The 23,071-nt window shown below is 32.9% G+C and overlaps 1 protein-coding gene across 1 annotated transcript; it reads right to left on the reverse strand.

Annotated features, from left to right (window-relative positions):
* Positions 1-16: 16 nt before the first annotated feature.
* Positions 17-21,344, reverse strand: LOC106468679 (LIM/homeobox protein Lhx9-like). Its single transcript, XM_013929119.2, has 4 exons — positions 21,311-21,344; positions 17,848-18,224; positions 1,410-1,651; positions 17-1,122 (listed from the first exon to the last, which is right to left on the reverse strand). The coding sequence occupies exons 1-4, from the start codon at positions 21,322-21,324 to the stop codon at positions 796-798; spliced, it is 960 nt and encodes a 319-aa protein (XP_013784573.2). The 5' UTR covers positions 21,325-21,344; the 3' UTR covers positions 17-795.
* Between the last annotated feature and the right edge of the window lie 1,727 nt (positions 21,345-23,071).

Consider the following 23,071-nt stretch of genomic DNA (forward strand, 5'->3'; position numbering starts at 1 on the left):
GCCACTAAAACATGTGAAAAATATTTGTAAAAAGAAATTAAATTTCGCTTTATTAGTAGAAAAATGATTTTCGGTAAGGTGGTGATTAGATATTCTTAGCTGATAATCTGAAACGAAATTATATATTTATTTTAGAGCAAAACCACATCAGGCTATCTACTGTGTCGAATGCGGGGAATCGAGCCCCGGATTTTAGCGTTCTAAGTCCGTAGGCTTCAGCTGTCCCAAATTGTATATATTAAGTATCAAACTTCTTCACTTCTGAAACTAAAGCATTATTGTGGTTGGTATTATCTCACTTACCCTCAAGATGCAATCGTTACAGAAATTACAAAGTGATACTCAACTGATAAATAGTTAAACATAGATATATATGTATGTATGCACAACTTCACCAATTAACCACAAGTCATACGTATCAAATAGTTTCCGTCATATTCTTAATTTTACATTATATATATAGATATACATATATATATATATACTTTATATAGAAGAATATTTACACGAACAGTATCTAGAACATCCTTTTTGTCGTTTCTTGGATTTGAAAACAAGGAATTGAGTCCCAAGTGGAAATCTCGGTCTGATTCAAGCGAAGATTACTATGTCAGATTAGTCAAACATTTTTTCCCCCTTAAAATAATTTATTTCAGCTGGAATACTAAGAAAAAGATAACCAGGTTTTCCGGAGGACACATAAACTTATCATTGATCTGAAGATACACTGATAAAAACGATAAAACATGTTTATTTTACCAGTTTTCACTTGTAAGTTTATTAACAATGACTGAGTTAGAACAGTTCCTGAAATGAGTTTAAAGGAAATGAATCTCCTGAAGTTCCAGAGGGTGCAGAATGGTGAGAAACTGTTGGCGTAAGAGAAGGGTTGGGCGAGTATTCAACACAGGATAAAGGAATCTGGGGAGGAACTCCCCCTAGTGTGGACTCTGTTCTCATCGAACATGAGGCTGGGGGGCTAGGTTCTGAGAAGGAACTGACAGCTCCTGGACTACAAACATTCATATTGTGCTGTTGTTGTGGTGAGTGGTGTTGGGATTGCTGATCCTGTTGTTTTATATTATTTCTGCGCCATTTTGCTCTGGCATTCTGAAACCACACCTAAACCCCGAAGAAAACAAAGTATTACTGTGTGTTACGTTGCAGTTGAAAACCTTGATTGTATTTAGGGCTATTAAAAAAAAAGAAAGAAAAAACAATTTTCAACACAACTCTGTATACATTAAAGATTCGCCTCCAACGTTGAATAAGTAGCAGTGACATAAGCAATAATGAAAACAATTACTGAAAGATTAAAACATTATTCTGAAATTATAATACACTTCACGATAAGTAATGATTTTTATTATACAAATAGATACTTTGAAATAAAAATAAATGACCTCTACCTGAAGTACTCGTTTTGAAAGATCTGTCTTTTGAGCCAGTTGTTTCAGGTCTTTAGCATCTGGATTCTGATTGATTGCAAAGTAAGACTTCATTGTTCTTAATTGATGGTGTTTGAATGATGTACGGATACGCTTAGACCGTAGCTGTCCGTTCGGGTGAGATAGGACATTCTGATTGGGTATACCAGCATCAAGAGGTGGAATGTGGAGATTACAGCCCGACTGGTCAGTAAACAACAGGCCTAAACCACAAAGTTTTATTATTTCAACTGACGTCACTTACATCAAGCACAACTGAAATACTGTTAAATTATTATTATTTTTAAATCGTTCTAGTTAGTATGATAAGGCTGGGCAATGTAGTAGCTGAACAAAGAACTTTTAATTGAATTCATAATCGCTTACCAAGAAAACTAAACAGAAAAACTTTCCTCTGAGAAATTAATAATTCGATTACAACAGCATGAGATAAGATCTAACAATAAAGTATTTTTAGAAGAAGTGTTTTCTGAGAGAAAATGATTTCATAATAAACTTTATAAATTCCGAATGTAAAAAAAAGTTTTTTTTTTGTTTTTTTTTTTATAAAACAATAACTTCTATGGTGTTTACGCCTTCTACAAACCAGCGAAGAATGCTTACAATTTTACTTTTCATAAGACATTAGTGTTAGGCCTATTTAATCTTTAAATACTCACTTTTAATCTAGTCCCATAGGGATTTTTCAAGAATTAGACGAGTGTATGATAATAATATTCCAGCCACGCTATATTTGTCATATCCATTGCTGACGACGCGTTTCACTCAATTCAAAGTTCTTCAGGCCGCTGGGATACAACAAACACAGCAGTGGTCGGAACGCTATTTAAATAAGCCGTTTGATACTGGATTAAGAATGTAATGTTTAAAAATGAAATAGGCCTAATACTAATATCTTATGTCACGTAAAATTGTAATCATTCTTCGTTGGCTTATAAAAGGCGTAAACACCATAACAATTATTGTCGTATCACATTGCTTACATAAATAGTGTTCCGATCACTGCTGTGTTTGTTGTATTGCAGCTGTCCGGAAGACCTCTGAATTGAGCGAAACGCGTCGTCGGTAATGGATATGAGAAATACAGTGTGGCAGAAATACTATTATTATACACTCTTCTAATTCTTCAAAATTCTTAAGGGACTAAATTAAAAATGTAGTGTTTAACGATTAAATAGGCCTAACACTAAAGTCATGTAACAAGTAAAATTATTTCTATAAAATTTTGATATTTGAAATTTATAAAATGTCAATATTATATAATTAATAAAATAATAGATATAAAAATAGTAAACAATAAATGAACATCATGTTTGATCTACTTGATTGAAGATTTGAGTGTGAAATGGTTTAGAAAATAACGACTCTCTTGCAAGTTCAAAAAGAATAAACAATTATCATGCTCACAAATAAAAGCTTTTCAAGTTCATAAACACCAGTTTTTCATGTTCACAAACGGCAAACAATTCTTCGTGAAAACAAATAACGAACCACCTTTTATGTACAGGCATACATTAAACGAAGGCTCTTTATTTGGTAATAATATGAAGTTTCGTTACGTGCAAACAGGAAGAATTGTTTTTAAAATCAGCTTCTGATCAGATGAAGACTACCCACTTTTATCAAAACTAACATTCATTACAATCATGAATATAATGAATTTAGTATACAATTCTTACGTGTTTACTCATAATGATTAGGATGCGCTGTTCCATCATTTAAGTAAGTATATTCGCTGTTAGCGATATTTTCGGCTGTAATCCAAATAATGCCCTATAGAATGATAATGCATAACTATTTTTTGTTATTTGCAAGTCGCCATTGCAGTTTTTACTTCAAGCTCTAAACTCCCCACTGTCTCGTTTGTTTGTTTTTTATTATACTTATGTAATTTTTTCATTCGATTATGACCCGTTAAAGTTAATTTATTAATGAATAACAACTGACAAACTAAGACCATGTATAATTTATGTCACAACATTTAATGGTAAAGTAACTCGAGAAGAAAAATACTTCTATCTTACGATCGTTTTCAATTATATTTTGTGGAAAAAGTAATAAAATAAACAGTATCTAAATATTTCTCAGGTTCCAATATTACTTATTTGTCTGTCTACTTACTTATGTGTTTAACTATCTACCACTCTCTCATGCCTGAAACTGCACGTGTTTTTATACAGTTTGTTTTTCTTGAGCTCTCGAAATAAAGCTAAAGCATAAAACCTATACAGAGGTTGAGTACGTCATATCAAAACGACGTTGGAGCCTCACCATGTCATTATAATCCATTTTACCACATCTAGTTGTGCTCTCTCTGATGGCTATGCATCTTGACAATAGCCCTGCAATGTAGTTTTTCATCCTAAAAGACTTCGTAGTAAGGCTTTCATGTTAAAAGCACACCACTGTTCCCCGATGCTTTCAATAATCCATGTAGTGCATGAAGACAACGGTTGCCCAGCGCAAACGGGTAACAATTTGATCGCAAAGAAATACATAGGCGACTTGACCATTATGTCTTCGTATGGAATAACATGAACACCCGTTTCATTCTTCGCTTGAGATACGTGAAAGTTGAATTGATATGTCGAGGAAGCAGCTTGTGTACACTTGACATGTGTCGCTTTTCCATACCGAGATCCTTCTTTATTGTGTTGCATACTGTTGCCTGGGGCACGTGAACGGCTTTTGCTACTGGCCTTTGCGTTGTTCATGGATTCTAATCTATTGAAAGACACCGCAATTATCTTACAATTTTTGGTTACGACTTATTTCAGATCTGTTTTTGGAGAGTCTTGGCTTCCTAAGTTGATCTATATTCCTTTATTTTCCAATGCCATTAAGTACAAGAGGTATTTCCGTCTTGTCTTGGAAATTCCAAGTACACAATCTGAATACTTATTTATATATATAATCTGGATGTATGAACATTTTACACTGGAAGGGGCTGTTACATTCCCTTCACAAAAGCGAACTGTCTTTGGTGGCATTACGTTACATATAAACCCAAATAATGCCAAAATGTAATTGTAATACATGCCGTTCTACCACGACTTTATATCGGCTGTGGCTAATGTCACATGACTTACTGATTTGCACAATCAAAACAGTTTTAGTGTAATGTACTCAACCTCCTGTATAAAGTTATACAGTACCAATCATAACATGTCTTCTCTCTCAATTATTTTATATATTTTTATAGTTTGTTGAAATCCAAAAAGAAAAAAACATGTTTTTAAGGTGTGAAAATTATGAATGAGTTATCACGATAAAATAAATAAATGAATGTATATAATCCTAATTTCTTAGTAACTTACTAATGTAGAAACACTGTTACTATAATTTAGTTTGATCAACTCGTAGCATGTTTCACTAGATCACTGTGGAGGGCTTGAACAATTTATATATTTTACCTCTTCTTATTCTATAATTATGCATCCCATTTTCAGCGAGGCTCTATGTATCTGATATTTATCTGTTCTTCCAATATCTTTAATTGTTACGTAATTCTAAATCCTTCACATACAGTCAAATTCTAAATTTCTTAAGTACGTGATAATTCAATTCGAAGTCACTTAAATACGTGATGGCTCAATTCTAAAACCCTTGGATATGTGAAAATGCAATTTTAAATCCTTTAAATACATGATACTCTCCTCAATTCCAAATCCTTTGCATACGGGATAATGCAATTCTAAATACTTTAAACACGTGGTAATAATGCACTCCTAAGTCTCTTAAGTATGTGATAATTATGTTTTCCTGTTGTTTCTTCTTCTTCCAAACACTTTTCAATCGACCGCAATTCCTTCATTTATCAGCGGATTGACTAAAAACTTGGTAGAATTATACCTTTATCCAATACGCCAAGATATACTTTTAATTTTTTATTGTTTAGGCTTTTTTTAAGGATTTTATGGAGTCAAACGTAATCAAGATGAAAGTTGGCACGGATGTAAAATTTCATGCGCCTAATATATATTGACATAAAAAAGTTGGATTTACCCATTTTGAGTTTGGGGTTAATTACGCGGCCGTATTTTGACCAATTTACATGGGATGTGGTACAAAGATACTTTTTACAGGTCCCATACATATACATACAAAGATGTGGGACATGCCCACTTTTGGTCATTTTAGGAGGTCAAAAGGTTAAATAATCCCATAATTTTAGGGGTTTTGGTTAATTACTTAGCCTTGTTTCGGCCAATTTACACAGGATTTGGTACAAAGATATATTTTACAGGTCCCAAACTAAGGTACAGACAATTTTGGAATTTTTCTACCTTTGCTCACTTTTTCACTTAGGAAAGCACAATTTCTGTTTTCGTGAACTATTCATGTGTACGTCAACCAACTGACATGGGGATTTGGTACAAATATACCTTTTTTTCAGGTCCCAAGCAGTGATATATCGACAGTTTTTGGTTTTTCATGTTGGAATTGCATGGCGGAGACATGTTGTATTCGCCCGCACATGTTGGTCTATATAACTTAGTTCTGTATCCCTTGCATATGTGATAACCCACTTCCATGTTCAGTCATCAAAGTCTCTACAAGTCTTCACAGTTGTATAAAACTTTTTCAAGAACCATCTCACAGTGAGATGATATGTAATACCAGATATCTGAGTGATACACTTAATTTAACAAGAGTTTATCTCGACAACATATAATAAAATAAATCTGTCTGAACAGGCTAGTAACATGTGTCCAGCTCAAGACAGCATAATTATGTAAATCTGTCTACAACCACAAACTGGTAACACGTGTCATTTCGAGACAATGTAGTATTGTGAATCTTTAAGGAAACATACTAGTATCACGTGTTTCGATACAGTATGTTAATGTTGAATTATATGCAAACTGGTAACACGTGTCATCTCAAGACAATATAGTATTGTTAATATAGCTGCAAACAGCCTAGTAGTACATCTTTCGATAATGTACTAATGTGAAACTATCTAGACAGAGTAGTATTATGAATCTGTCTGCATAGAAGCTATTAAATTCATAACAAGTCCTTATTCTTATCTCGAGTCAATAACCTGCACTCTTTTAGTACATGTTTGTGTAGAAATGCAATAAAAATAGATATTTCTGTTGCACGTGAGTAAGTTTAATATTTTATTAAACATTGTCTATACTAATGTCTTGTAGGAACTGAAAAAAAAAAAGTAAGAAGGTGACGTCACAACACCATCTAGTGATTAAATGTTTCATGAGATGTTATTCAGACTTGGTTTAAATATCTGATTCAAGCGACGGACTTTATGAAATGATTGAAATTAGAATATTTTAATTATAATTTATATTTCAGAATAGTAATCGGGGTATTTGTCAGAAATATATCAAAGGTATTTTAAAGCAATCCATTGTCTTCTCAATATTTGAAATGTAAAGGTTTCATCTATCTAATCAAATTTCAAATGCATGCACAATTTTCATGTTTACCACAATCTCTTACGACTCTTATAACTGCACACAATTTGTTTTCCTTCTTTTTATAGCTTTTGTTTTTCAGACCAGATAAAGTTAGTCATTTTGATAATGTTGAAGTACTCATTAGTAGACCGGAAGTAGGCAATTCTTAAAAGTGCTGGGAAAGTCAAAGACTTGAATAAATATTTCATGATAAATATTGACGATATAAAACAGATTCAGTCAAATTCATTTATGTAATTTTTGCTGATCTGATAACAATTAAAAGATAAAATTTTCTTTAATGACCTCAGCAGAATATTGCCTTATTATTAAACACGTAAATTAATGATTGACCATAACAAACTAGTCGTATTTTAACCACAGTGGCATCTTATGCAACACATGTGCTAGGGACCCGAAGGTCCAGGCATAGCCGTCTGTCTCTAACTTAGAACTACTGGTCAGATGGAAGGAATCGGGCAGCAGCTAAACTGAAAGTACAGAGCCACCTTTCAAGGGCTCTAACCGTGGACCTTACGATCTGTAGCCCATACAAAAGAACAAGCTGGTTAGATCTTTTCAGAAATCTGCAAATTTCAGTTTTATGAAATCTTTATATTTTCATATCAAATTTGAATACTTAAAACAAGAACTATGATATATGCGCAAATTTTAATGTCGTAATGTATTGCAGGTTAAGTATAGTAGTTCACAAAATAAGTAAAGGGATGTGCGCCTGGAATATATATCCACATACATCCACAAAATAATAAATATAAAGTTTATAACACTGAATTTTAAAACCTTTATCGTCCATAGTCACATCGTTAAAGATCTTAAACATTCCATAGAAAGCGTACGAGTCATGTAAAATATCCAGTTTTAAAAATTAAACGTTTACAAGTTTCACCTTGTTGTTGTTTTAACACTTAATAAAGGTGTCGTCGGTAAGTTTCATATTGGAATGTTCTAGCAACTGATTAAGATATCGTTTGTTTGTTTTTTTTTAATTTCGTGCAAAAATACGCAAGAGCTACCTGTTTTAGACGTGGAAATTTTGAGGTGAGAGACTAGACGAAAGGAAGCTAGTCTACACTACCAACCTCCAACCCTAAGGATACTCTTCACGAACAAATAGTGAGATTGACAGTAACATTATAATTCTCTCATGACTGAAGGGGCGAGCGCGTTCGGAAACGGGATTCGATCCCGCGACCCACAGTTTGCGAGTCAGGTGCCCTAAGTACCACGCCAAGACGTTGTTCTGCATTTTCATCCTGTTGTTGTTCTACTAACTGAGATATTATTCGTAAATTTAATCTTGTGGATCTACAATTTAACGAATATATCATTCAGAAGCTTTATATTATTGTTTAACCACTTAACTGAGATATCGTTGAGAAGTTTTATCTTGTTCTTCCACCACTTAACTAAAATATTGTTCGAAAGCTTTATATTGTTCTTATCTTATCTTATCTTAACTAAGATATCGTTCAGACGTTTCATCTTATCATTCAACCACTTAACTAAGATATCGTTCAGAAGTTTTATCTTATTGTTCAGCCTCTTAACTAAGATATCGTTCAAAAGTTTTATCTTATTGTTCAGCCACTTAACTAAGATATCGTTCAAAAGTTTTATCTTATTATTTAGCCACTTAACTAAGATATAGTTCAGAAGCTTTATCTTGTTTTAAGTTTATGCCAAAAGTCTGTGTTGTGCATTATATTTCAGCCAGTTTCTTGGAAGAGTCCGTTACATATTATTAAAATGCTATTTTCCATTTTATGAACTACTGAACCTAAAGAGAAACAAATAAAACGTTTATGTAAGCTACAAGCATGTTCTTTTACTAACACAATTAATGGTATGATGGACGAAGTAAAAAGTCTTTGTGAAAGTATACAAAAAAGCAACAAACCTACCTATATTCAACAAACCTACACCAATGGTTTTAAGGATATGAACAATCATACTTCATTTCTCGATGTAATCCTCACCAGGAACAATGGAATCAGTTTGGTGTAATGTTACGAATCACTACACACAGTTGTTTAAGAATATTAAAGAAAAAATCTTACTACACTTAAACTGCTATTATGACGTTTAATGCGAACCTCAGTCTAACTAAATTTAAACTGCTATTATGACGTTTAAGACGAATCTCAGTCTTGCTACACTAAAATGCTATTTTGACGTTAAAGACGAATCACAGTCTTGCTACACTAAATTGCTATTATGGCGTTAAAGACGAATCACAGTCTTACTAAAATTAAACTACTATTATGACGTTTAAGACGAATCTCAGTCTTGCTACACTAAAATGCTATTTTGACGTTAAAGACGAATCACAGTTTTGCTACACTAAATTGCTATTTTGACGTTAAAGACGGATCTCAGTCTTACTAAATTTAAACTGCTATTATGACGTTTAAGACGAATCTCAGTCTTACTACATTTAAACTGCTATTATGATGCTAAATTGGACAACAGTCTAACTACATTTAAACTACTATTATAACGTTTAAGACAAATCTCAGTCTTACTACACTTGAACTGCTATTACGACGTTCAATGCGGACGTCGGTCTTACTACACTTAAAACCCTGAAACAAAACTTTACTATACTTTTACTATGTTTCTTTAATGATTTCAAATGCGAATATCATACATTCCCGGATTTCAGTTCTAAGAATTCTAGATCAAAGAATTTTACCTGTCATTGCTGTATAAAGACTGGAGTAGACTGTTATATTCAATTATTTAAAATGATATAGTTACGATTTCTAAACAAGTAGTGAAAAGTGCCCTCGGCAGTTGGTATTTATCTTAATTGAGCATGACGCAATCAGAAATCCAACCTTTCTCAGAAGTTGTAAAACTGTCTGTTCCAACAATAGGGAAGGGGAATAGCTATAGAAATGTTTCTTCTAGCAGAGTATATAGTGTTTGTCACCTCTGTATTTACATTCAAATTTTAACTGTCTCAATTTGTTTATGTAGTTCATCTGTCTTAATAATGGTCTTTCATTCGTCCATAATAACTTGTGTTTTCCACTATTGTTTCTTTATATCACTCTCCTCATATTTATCAATACCGTTTTTATTTCTCCACTCTCCTCATTTTTTACCAGTATTGTTTACTTCTACCATTCTCCTTGTGTTTTACCAGTATTGTTTACTTCTACCATTCTCCTTATGTTTTACCAGTATTGTTTACTTCTACCATTCTCCTTATGTTTTACCAGTATTGTTTACTTCTACCACTCTCCTCATGTATTACCAGTATTGTTCATTTATACCACTCTCTTCATGTTTACCAGTATTGTTTATTTATACCACTCTCCTCATATTTACCAATAAAGTTTCTATTTCTCCACTCCCCTCATGTTTTACCAGTAGTGTTTATTTATACCACTCTACTCGTGTTGTACCAGTATTGCTTACTTCTGCCACTCTCCTAATGTTTTACCAGTATTATTTATTTATATCATTTTCCTCATATTGTACCTTTATTGTTTATTTATACCACTCTCTTCATGTTTACCAGTATTGTTTATTTATACCACTCTCCTCATATTTACCAATAAAGTTTCTATTTCTCCACTCCCCTCATGTTTTACCAGTAGTGTTTATTTATACCACTCCCCTCATGTTTTACCAGTAGTGTTTATTTATACCACTCTACTCGTGTTGTACCAGTATTATTTATTTATATCATTTTCCTCATATTGTACCTTTATTGTTTATTTTTCCCACTCCTCTCATGTTTATTAAAGTCAGAAACATATAGCGCAAATATTGATGACTGAAAATATTTTCATGTATTAACTAAGCGAATCTAAAACATAATATTAATCTCGCGACATAGCTTATACCCTCCTCATGAACAGCGAGTCCAACAACAATGCATAGATCTATGTATTAATCGCCACTGCTTAATATTATTTAATCTTTGCAGGAAAACTTGATATTAAACATCTATCTACATGATATTATCTCTATTAAATGGGGTGAACAATACTACTGAACAATAAATATCTATCTTAAGTGAAGTGAACAATACTACTGCACACTAAGCATCTGACAAAATAAACAATAATACTTGATGAACAATCTCACCACAGGTTGAGATAGTAAATAATTAGTTTAATGTCATTATATATACGTGATTTGATACAAAACACAAAACTACCTGAAGACCCTAATTATTTAGTTTCTAGTTTTCCTTAAACAGAACCAGCCGAAGGCCTTAGTTATACAGTTTCTAGTTTTACTAAAACAGAACCATCCAGATCTTAGTTATTCAATTTCTAGTTTTACTAAAACAGAATGTCAGGTTATTAGTATGTACGGGCCGGATTCTGAACAGTAGGTGTCTGTGACTTCTTGTTAGTAAACGTGAACAATAAACAAACAGTCCACTTGTTTTAAAACAATGTATTAAAACAAGTCAAATGTATATACAAATGTTCATTACACTGTTGGTTATTCAGAACTTTAAATAATTGTTTCTTTTTCGTCAAAGTCCACACAGGCTGGTTCAATTAATTTAAAACACAATTGACAAGACGAATTATTCTTCTGTATTTTGTTATTACAATACAATCTGTGATAACTTCACTTTAAAAACCGCCACAATACGCTCTTTATGGCGAAATTCACAATCACTCAGTCTAAATTTATTTACCTATATATAAACTACATTTTTGGGCGCGTATTTATAGCCCGACAGAAGCCTATAACGTTCCACACACTAAGCTATATTGTGATGCAATAATACTTAATTAAAACAACGAGAAACACTTAGAAGGTTCTAGTGACATGATGCAACAATATCAGAATCACCAATTCACAACTAGTGAACTACACAACGTATGATTCGTGAACAGTTACGTAAGGAAACTTACCATAAACTATCGTTTCTCAAAGTAACTAAGTTTAGTACTCACGCTATATAAACTATCTAAATCATAACACTCGACTTTAAACTTAAATTGAAAAAGTCCTGTATGTAATATATAACATAGAACCACCCAAGACCTTAGTTATGCAATTTCTAGTTTTACTCAAATAAAACCACCTGAACACCCTATTACCTAGTTCCTAGTTTTACTAAACCAGAATCCCTGAATACCCTAGTTATCCAGTTTTAATAAAACAGAATCACCCGAAGACCCCAATTATCCAGTTTCTAGTTTTACTAAAGCAGACTCACCCGAAGACCTTAGTTATCCAGCTTATATAATTTTTATAAAACAGAACTATCCGAAGACTAAGTATCCAGTTTGTATAATTTTAGTAAAGCAGAACACTCCGAAGACCCAATTTACCAGGTTTCTGTAGTTTTACTAAGCCAGAAGCATCCGAAGACCAAATTTACCAGGTTTCTGTAGTTTACTAAGCCAGAAGCATCCGAAGACCCAATTTACCAGGTTTCTGTAGTTTACTAAGCCAGAAGCATCCGAAGACCCAATTTACCAGGTTTCTGTTATTTTACTAAGCCAGAACCATCCGAAGGCCCTACTTATTCGGTTCATATAGTTTCAACGCGGTAAAAGAAAGAAGTTTTAACATAAAGTCCATCACTATCTTATTATTCATTCTTCCTTTAAACATAACAAAAATAAAACTTTACTCGACTCAACACCATTCTATAATTTAAAAATGTTATTCATAAAGTTATTTTTATCATGCATTAGCCTCTGAAAACTAACTCTTAATGTTTTCACACTATACGTACAACTCTAATCTTTAATAGATAATAATGTTAAGTCGTAGAATTAGTCCTACTTTTTGTGAATATTTTACGTACTCGTAGATGTGACCTTGGATAGCAAAAAATAATGAAAGCTAAATAAAATTAATATTCAGTGAGAGGCCTACTAAACAGAACGATAAATTCAAAAATGCAATAACAGCAACTTTTACAGAAGGCAAGTTATGATTTTAATAATTACAACGTTTCGACCCATAGTATAGAGTCATCATCAGGTAAGAGTTACATTCAACAGTAAAGTTCACCAGATGAAGTTACAAGATTTTCTATTAGATAATAATATGCCAGGCAGGGTATAGTTTAATTTTAAGTCGTTTGGAAATGCGGGAACTTTCAGAACATGTGATTGGGAGTATTTGACATGTGTACTCAGCAAAGTTCAAACTAAGGGTTGAGTAAAGTAATGTAGTCAGTCACTAACGGCAAGGATTGTTTGTTTATTTTGAATTTCGCGCAAAGTTATACGAGGGCTATCTGCGCTAGCCGTCCCTAATTTAGCAGTGTAAGACTAGAGGGAAGGCAGCTATTCATCACCACCCACCGCCAACTACTGGCCTACTCTTTTACCAACGAATAGTGGGATTGGCCGTAACATTATGACGCCCCCGCGGCATGTTTGATGGGACGAGGATTCGAACCCGCGACCCTCAGATTGTGAGTCGAGCGCCCTAACCACCTGGCCATGCCGGGCACCCCTAACCATTGTAGTTAAATCTAGATGCAATTTTGAATTCATCTGTAAAACGTTTTATGCTTTTTTTTCTATCTTAAAAGAAATCAATGTTAATTCTATTTTAAACCATTTATGTAAATTAGCATAAAATTAAACTGAGAATAGGATGGCAAAAGACGCATTCCTGAAAATGAAAAATATACTGACAAATAGTAAAATTTCTGTGGAGACACAGTGAAGAGTTTTAGATTGTTATGTTATACTAATTTTCACGTTTGTATTAGAACTTCGGATAATATCGACAAGTATGGAAAAGGGAATTGAAGCAATTTAGTTGTGGTTCTTAAGTCACACCTCAGATGTAGATAATTTATCAAGAGAAGGTTGCAGGAGGGAGCTGCTGACTAACACCAGAAAGAGGCAGTTGAAGTTTCTTGGAGACGCTACGAGAAAAGAAGAAATTGAAAGTCTAGTCGTAACCGGAAAGAGTAAAGAAAGGAGAGACCATGGAAGACAGAGGTTGACTTATGTCAAGAGTCTATCTAAATGGATGAATGTATCGACATTGGAAATTATTTGTGCATCAAGGAGAATAGAGATTCTGTGAAAGACCTTGGTAACCAACGTCCTGTTTGGATATGGTGCCTAAAGTTCAAACACATTGTTGGTGTGAACGTGGTTTGTAGTCACTATGAGAAAAACCTATACACTGGATAGTTGAAGTGAAGAAAAAGTGTCATTGGTCACTATTCAGTTCTTCACATTATATAGCCTCAAAATAGCAGATATAATAAATAAACTTAGTATTCCGAAAATTGTTTAATTTCAAAGTCTAAGTTCAAGGGAGGTCCAGTTTAATCTACACTTTGATCAACGTGTGTTATTGAGTTATACTAGTTTCGGAGACTTTCACTCTTCCATTGTTCACACCAACAGTATGTTTGATACTTTTCACTATGATATAGGCCCAGCTTATTTCTCTTTGGTTAACTTGTGTGCAGGGTCACTGATGAGGAGTGGAATTCTCCGAAACTAGTATAACCCAATAACACATGTTGATCCAAAGGTACATTGAACTGGACCTCCCTTGAACTTAGACATCGAAATTAAACAATTTTTGGAATACTAAGTTTATTTATTAGTAAGAGAGAGAGTTGTCCAATAATAAAATCAAAGAAATAATAAACAACTCAACCATATCTAAACCTAAAGATTTCAGAATCAAGATAGTAAAGGAATAGTATACAAGATACGAATAGTAAACAAAACAAAATAAGATATAAAATAAATAAAATAGATTATGTTCCCAACCATATATATAATCAAAAGCATCTCATTCTTTCTCCTTGAATGCAAAGTGAAAAGAAAAACGCCAAAGAAAAGGTCACCATGTAACTGAGCGTAGCAAGAAAAACTTATTTAAAATGCTACAAATTTATATTTCTATAAATTTAGATTCAAGAAAAGCTTTAGCGAGTGTGGGCAGACTGAAGTTCTTTCAGTCACCTAGAAGTTGGGTTTTCCTGTCCATTATTACTTGCATTAGAAAGCAAACAACAACAGCATTAACTTAAAGATAAAAAAGGATAAGATCATACCTTCTTAAGACTATAGAACAAAGAATTAACTGAAAACGAATGCTAGACTGGGAGATTCACGTGATAGTACATTGAAATCGTCCTTGAACGTGAACAATGCCAGTTGAAAGTGCACAGAAGGCCAACAGGTTCAAGAACTGTCTTTGCAGGTAAAAATCGTATCTTTTAGAATAGAATTAGAAACATAGTTATTTAGTGCAATGTTATATTTATTGAAAAATAATCTGTAGGTTTGGAATGTGGTGGGAAAGCGATAACCATTAAATTTGAGTTTTTCAGTTAATTATTTGGCACAGAATAAAAAGTATTCAGCCGTGTTACACACTAACATAAATGTTTTTAATTATGAACTAATAACACCTTCAAGCAAAGTATTTGGGATTGCACTATTAACAGAAGGAAACTTGTATACATGGTATTAGAAGTCGTTTCTTTTACCATAAATGTTTATGTTCAGATTGCCATTAGTAAACGAAATATTTAGGTCAAGGAAATGATAAGAAGTTGTCGTTTCATTGGTCATATGAAGTTCTAGTTCCACTGGGTAAATAGTAGAGACAGTTAATTCAAAGCCTGGATTGTTAAAAGAAATTTGATCATTTATGTAACGAAAATTAAAGCAATACTGATCGGGATTTTGTGACTGTGAGATGAATAAATGCTCGTAATAAAAGAGATACACATTTTCCACATTCAATGAGGAGTTAGAATCCATCAACATTCCTATTCGTTGTTTATGAATATTATGGTTAAATTTGATGTAATTATTAAATACAGTAACTAAAAATATTTTTTTTTGCCATTTCTTTAGTTAAAGGTCGATCGGAGATCTTACAGATATCATCCATATCTCGATCAAAAAGAAGGTTGAAGACTGATAAGATCCGTAAAGGATATCTTTGTTAAAAGAGTAGTAAAATCAAAGGAAATTAGCGAATAATTATCAGTAAAATTTAAATTATTCAGGCAGTCTAGTACATTGTTATCATTGTTAATAGTCCAATAACCTTTATTAGAAAATTTACCAGTATTGATTTTAATATTATCAGCTAAGCCATTTATGATTTGATTAATAGTAAACCAAGTGGTTTATCAGAAGTTTTACTGAGCATGTAATAAATCTGAATCTATTAGGAGTTTCATGCGTTAATGGTAATCTAAAGAAAAATTGATTTTAACTATTACGAGTTTTACGACGAAAGGTAATTTTTTTTCTAGCTATTTTACATAAATTGTTTAAAATAGAAGTAACATTGATTTCTTTTAAGATAGAAAAAAAGCATAAAACGTTTTACAGATTAATGCAAAATTGCATCTAGATTTATCTACAAGGGTTAGGGGTGCCCGGCATGGCCAGGTGGCTAGGGCGCTCGACTCGCAATCTGAGGATCGCGGGTTCGAATCCTCGTCCAATCAAACATACCGCGGAGGCGTCATAATGTGACGGTCAATCACCCTATTCGTTGGTAAAAGAGTAGCCCAATAGTTGGCGGTGGGTGGTGATAACTAGCTGCCTTCACTCTAGTCTTACACTACTAAATTAGGGACGGATAGCGCAGACAGCCCTCGTGTAGCCTTGCGCGAAATTCGAAACAAATACAAGGATTATCACAAATTTTTGTTAAACTAGTGAAGTGGTTTGTTCAAACAGGAAGGTCAGGTTTCTGGACAGAAATACATAAGGCATTGATTTTATTTTTTAATAGATGTGAGAATATTTTTCCGCTCTTTGAGAGTTGGCAAAAGTTTTGTATCGATTTTCAAAATACGTATTCATCAATATTTCTTTCTAGTGATTTGAGAAAAACAAGTTTGTTTGTAGTCCCAGAAAATACGAATTTAAAGCGTTTTTTTCAGAATTTTCATAAGTCCGTCATCATCCGAAACTTTAAGGTCACCCGTAATAGCATGTTGACGAAAAGGATCAGTCAAGTTGTTATTAAAAACAATTACATGGCAAAGCATCAGTGTAATCGGTATTTAAAATACTGATAAAAGCCTTATTATGCTGCTTTTGAAAAGTATAATCATTCTTCGCCAGCTTGTAAAAGGCGTTCACACCAAAGCAACTGTTAACAAATGTTCAAATTGTATTCGTTATTATACTTCTTGAAGTGAAATTCTTAAATTTAGAATAAATAAATATTTCATTAAAATAACCTGTTTCATTCTCTGTTTCAAGTTTTACAGTTACTTGCTGTTTACAGAACCAGTTTCGTAGTTTTTCACTACTCTTCAGCTATTTTTACTTTTTTTTACAGAAACGGTTTCGTAGTTTTCACTGGTCTTCGGCTATTTTTATTTTCACCTTAAAAAATACAATTTATATATAGCATCTTGTTTTTTGAAATTCTTTGCTTTAAGATATATATAATCTCCGCAAGTTGTATAATCGGTGATAAAAAGCATAAACATATAGATTACTTCATAATAAAATATAAACCCTGAGTAATTCTAGTATAACTTTCTAATATACTTGTAATTTACAATGAGCTACAAAGTTATCAGTTGTATACCTAATATAAAATTTAATAAAGTATTTACTCTACTTCTTTTCACCTTGTACCCTGATTTATTGTACATTAAGATATGTCTTTAAAACAGGCGGGAAATGTTACTTTGCATGTTAATCTCCCTCTATAATTTGATATTAAATATTCTTCAAAGAGGCTTTTATTTTTTCATAAAATATTTTTCATATTCCAATCTGTTTATTTTATTGTTACATATCCAAAAAGGATAAATTTCAAAAGAAGGTTATTTAAAATTTTTAAATTGTATATTAAGGCACACACACATAATTATTAAATTCACTGTTACAGTAAGCTACCTTTATTCTCCTTGGAGTTGTGGATTATCAAACATCGACACTCAATGTTTATTAATGTAGAAGTACATCAGAAACATACACCTTTATCAAACTCACCTATGTTTTGTGTCGTCATACCGTTAACTTCCACACCCGCTGACTTCCGTTTCCGCGGTCTTCCTTTCCTGACAGTACCTGTGGATGTGTAGTTCGAATAGTGAAACTGCCCGCTCTCACCGGACTGGCCTTCAATAGTTCTGTTTGTTCCTATGTCTGGCGGCAGATAAGATTCGCCCTGTACAAGTAGCTCGTAGTGTGTTCGACAGTAAACTAGGTTGTCCTTCAGTCCGAAATAGTCTCCTTGGGTTAGCACTGTGTTACACCACGCACATGTAAAACAATGAATATGATACACCAAGTCTTTGGCTCGCATAACTAATTCATTGGCGAAGATTCCCTGTTGACAACGAGCACAGCGTTTGACATCAAACAACCTAAAGATAAAAATGACGTTTATTGAACAACAAATAAATGTTTCAGATTTCCAGTTTATAACTTGTAAGTTCTTATCGGCAATGGAACGTAGTAACCTATCGATCATTTTCCGAACTTGCGATTTTCAAATGATAAAAAAATCACGTTTTATACCATTATATTTTCTATCTTAATGAAAACAAAATTTGATATATGAAATCACATGTCTGTAGAATGTTCACACATTAGCAGGGGCGATAAGCTGCATTAACTTAGAGTAAAAAAAAATGAGTATGTGAATGGAAAAGCCCATTTAGTCTCGCCAATACAACTTTGAACTTTGAGTCTAGATATTTAGAACATTATTAGATCGGCATCAGTGGGGAATTCTCATTAAATACAATTTTTGAACTACGCTGTACTGCATGGTAAAAAGTTTATTTGTTATGGATTTCTCGCAAAGCTACACAAGGGCTAATTTAGCAGTGTAAGACTAGAACCCGCGACCCGCAGATTGCGAGTCGATCGCCCTAACCACCTGGCCATGCCGGGCCGCGGGGTAAAAAGCTAGGTTATACAGAGAACGTGGCACTTCTGAAGTGAAAATGAGACTTGAGAAATTTCTGTATAGTTTTCACAAAATTAAATTTCGATTTATCATACTTTTGCAGGATCTCGCTCCCAATATGGACTCAATGATGTTGAAAAGTGTAATACTGTTTATTTCTATGCATATGGACTCAGTGATGTTGAAAAGTCTAATACTGTTTATTTCTATGCATATGATCTCAGTGATGTTGAAAAGTCTAATACTGTTTATTTCTATGCATATGGACTCAGTGATGTTGAAAAGTGTAATACTGTTTATTTCTATGCATATGGACTCAGTGATGTTGAAAAGTCTAAGACTGTTTATTTCTATGCATATGATCTCAGTGATGTTGAAAAGTCTAATACTGTTTATTTCTATGCATATGGACTCAGTAATGTTGAAAAGTGTAATACTGTTTATTTCTATGCATATGGACTCAGTGATGTTGAAAAGTGTAATACTGTTTATTTCTATGCATATGGTCTCAGTCATGTTGAAAAAGTCTAATACTGTTTATTTCTATGCGTATGACGTATGCTCATGTGTTGATATGGTGTTATAAATTCCTGCGCACGACCCTGTACTTTTGTGATATATAATCATTGTTTGTTTTTCTGTTAATCACACTTTAGTTAAGTACTATATTATTGATTTTATTGTTTTATCTTCTATTATTCTGAGTCAAAGATTAATTTTGATAATTCAATAGAACGTTAACTTTGGAGAATGAACGTATTATAAGTTTTTTCTGCAAGTATATATATATAATATATATATATGCAAATATCTACATCTTTTTATATGTGGAGGACCCATAAGTCTACATTAAGGTTCTTCATGAGATATCTTTTGTATGATCACATTGGTATTAACCAATTTACTAGACACAACAAACCATATAAGCAAATATGCTCATTACAAATATATCACCGTTTACCGACACTGTACTTGTTATTACGTTATAAGATAACTAACATTTGGAATTATTTTCAAGAGAAATATGGTATTCCTCCCCCCCAAAAAAAAGTATAGACAAAATATTATCTACAGTAATAAGAATGTCATTCAAAGCTAAAAATTAAGATTAATACAACATTTTTATCCAAACATAAATAAGTTGAAATATTTGTATTAAGAAGACTGATATACGAAAAAACTAAGTGCTAAATATAATAGCCTCAGATGCTCATCACTCCGAAACGGTAGAAAGTTTATATATAAATGAAACCTGTCTCTCACACCAGATTGCATAATAACTCATCAGAATAACATTTTCTAGCATTGGTTTATTAGGGTCGACGACAGAGAATAGAATTCGAAACTGCAGTTTCCAGTTAGTCATGAGATTAGTTAAAATATTGTTGAAATATCGGGGTGAAAAAAATGTATTACAATCCGAAACTGCAGTTCTCAGTTGGTCATGACATGGGATTGGTCGAAATATCGGGGTGGAGAAAAAATCTATTAAATTCCGAAATTGCAATTTTCAACTGGTTATACCATGGCATTAGTCGGAATATCAGGGTTGGGAGAAATTATTAAAACTCGAAATTTCAATTTTAAGTTTGTCATGACTTGAGATTGATTATCCAGAAAAACTAAATATCTTTCACATTACAATGAGAACACGATTTCATGAACACCTAAACGCTGTAAATAATTAAAATAAAAACTGTGTGTGGGCAGCGCTTTTTTCTCAGGAAATACCCGATAATTCTCATTATAAGAAAAAACAACAACAACAACAACAACAAAAAACAGTGACTATTAAAGAAAATTCTTCTATTGTGGAGATTCCGATACTGAAAACAGAAATATACCAAAAGTTCACATGCACCAAGATAAATATTGCTATAATTTTTTTAACTAATGATAATAGCAATAATTAGTAAATAACAGTTGTGTGATGTTTCGGTCTAAGAAGTATTAACACAAAGGTGACTTCTCGCTGCAAATCAGAATTTTCTAAGACACACTCACTAAGACCACGTGAAACTTAACAATAGTATCACTATTTTATATTTTAGACTTCAAGCCTAAAAAAAGAAGAAACAAAAAGCAGAAAATGAGAAAAAAATACAATCAAAATAATAGTTTAAAGGTTTTGCTGTTGTTAAGTGCAAAGCTACACAACGGGCTATTTGTGCTGTGCCACAGGTATTAAAACCTGTTGTTTTTTTTAGCGTTAGAAGTCACAGTTACCGCTCAGCCACTTGGGGACAATATTTGAAAGTAAATGTTAACAAATAAAGGAAAGGTAAAGTCGAAGTTAAACATTTCAACGCAATCCAACTTACAAAGGTACAGTTTTTGTTTGTTTATTGTTAAGCCTAAAGCTACACAATGGGTTATCTGTGCTATGACCATCACTAGTATTGAAGCCGGGTTTTAGCGTTATTAGCCGACAGGCGTACTATTGAGCCTCTGGTGAACAAATGTACAGCCACGAGCCACTTCCAGGTCAGATTGACCTTTGTGAGAACGGGATGAAACTTATTTCAAAGTTAAACTGACCTTGAGCACAGCATAACCTTTGACAACAAGCCAATCACAGCCAGACAAAGCAAGTTTCTATCTTCCCAATTGACTGCCGGTTCAACAATCCATAGAAGGTCTGTTTGATGGTCACCAAGGCACCAAAGACCAATGAGAAAGTACAATTTAGATTATCAACAAATACAGAAGTGACGAACTTCAGAGTAATGTTTGCAAAAAAATCAATGAAACCAGAAACAAGAGTAGAGTTAAAATATTAAGAAACAACTTCTAACCTAGATTTATAGAAGTGGATAGTAACTGATGTTAACATATCAAAGTTGTGATAAGAAAAGTATAATATTCCCATTGTTTTTAACTTGTGTGGACTTGTCAACCTAAAACTTTGCTTTCCTGAGACTAATAACAACAACACCACCACCAACAAAAATACAACGTTAAATTAAAAAATAATTTTAAGTTAAATTTACCGATCGTATTTTTAATTTTTCTTCAAACTATTTATTCACCAAATGATAATAATAAACTTTATATTTCAGCCAACGATTCGCCATTTTAGTTCACTAAGCCTAGTAATACAAAAACTCATTTTCTCTAGCTCTTTATCTAATATCAACAAAAGTAAGCAATTTATTTGGAACAGATTTAGGTATACAATAGTCAATGGAGCAATTATTTAACACTTTCATATTATGTTAAATCTGACATCAACGTGCACTAGCTGTAATTTAACATTGATGTTATATCAAACACTTTATACACACAATATATTTGTTCTAATGTTCTGAATCTACTGATCTAATAATGGTGTAACTATACAGATACAAATAAATCTAGGGGAGAAGGTTTATTTATAATGAATTCAATTGGTAACATTTACCAGTGATTTGGTGCAAACATTGAAATGAGACATTTTGAGTAAGAGCCGAACTTTATCATTCTAAGATAATCAGATGAAATTCAAAAACAAACATGAGTTAAGTCCAGACACTGCTTGCTAAACAATGTTATGAAAAGTTAATAGTATTACGCATTGACGTAGTTATTTCTGTACGAACCTTTACGCAAACTGGCCTTAAAGGTTAACAAACAACAATAAGATTTTCTTAAAGACAAAAACCCAAAGAGGACTTATCTATGTTTGTATAATAAATTCAATCACCAATGCTTTGAGTTGAAATTCAAAGAATTGATTTCATTGCCATGGATTGATTGCTTTGGTCTTCGCACAAAGCTACATCATATCTAAGTTTGTATAAAAAATTCAATCGCCAATGCTTTGAGTTGAAATTCAAAGAATTGATTTCATTGCCATGGATTGATTGCTTTGGTCTTCGCACAAAGCTACATCATATCTAAGTTTGTATAAAAAATTCAATCGCCAATGTTTTGACTTGAAATTCAAAGAATTGATTTCATTGTCATGGACTGATTGCTTTGGTCTTCGCACAAAGCTACATCATATCTAAGTTTGTATAATAAATTCAATCACCAATGCTTTGACTTGAAATTCAAAGAATTGATTTCATTGCCATGGACTGATTGCTTTGGTCTTCGCACAAAGCTACATCACAATATCATCCATGATAGCTGTCCCTAATTTTGAACTGATAGACTAGACAGAAAATAGCTTTAGTCAACAGCACCCCCGAACAACCCTATGGCTACTCTAAACAATTAGTGAGATTTATTAGGTCGTCAAGAAATTAATGTCACGTTTTGGAACACTTTCATTAACCATCCCTTAAAAAATGTACATCACGTGTAATAGTTAAACGA

The sequence above is a fragment of the Limulus polyphemus genome, unplaced genomic scaffold (assembly GCF_000517525.1).
Source record: "Limulus polyphemus unplaced genomic scaffold, Limulus_polyphemus-2.1.2 Scaffold3109, whole genome shotgun sequence".
NCBI classification, from domain to species: Eukaryota; Metazoa; Arthropoda; class Merostomata; order Xiphosura; family Limulidae; genus Limulus; species Limulus polyphemus.

Excerpts from the sequence above, each read along its gene's own strand:
- LOC106468679 (XM_013929119.2), bottom strand. Across the intron at positions 1,652-17,847 it reads TATGACGACACAAAACATAG|GCCTGTTGTTTACTGACCAG; the intron begins GTGAGTTTGATA and ends TTTGTGGTTTAG. Across the intron at positions 1,123-1,409 it reads TTTCAAAACGAGTACTTCAG|GTGTGGTTTCAGAATGCCAG; the intron begins GTAGAGGTCATT and ends TTCGGGGTTTAG.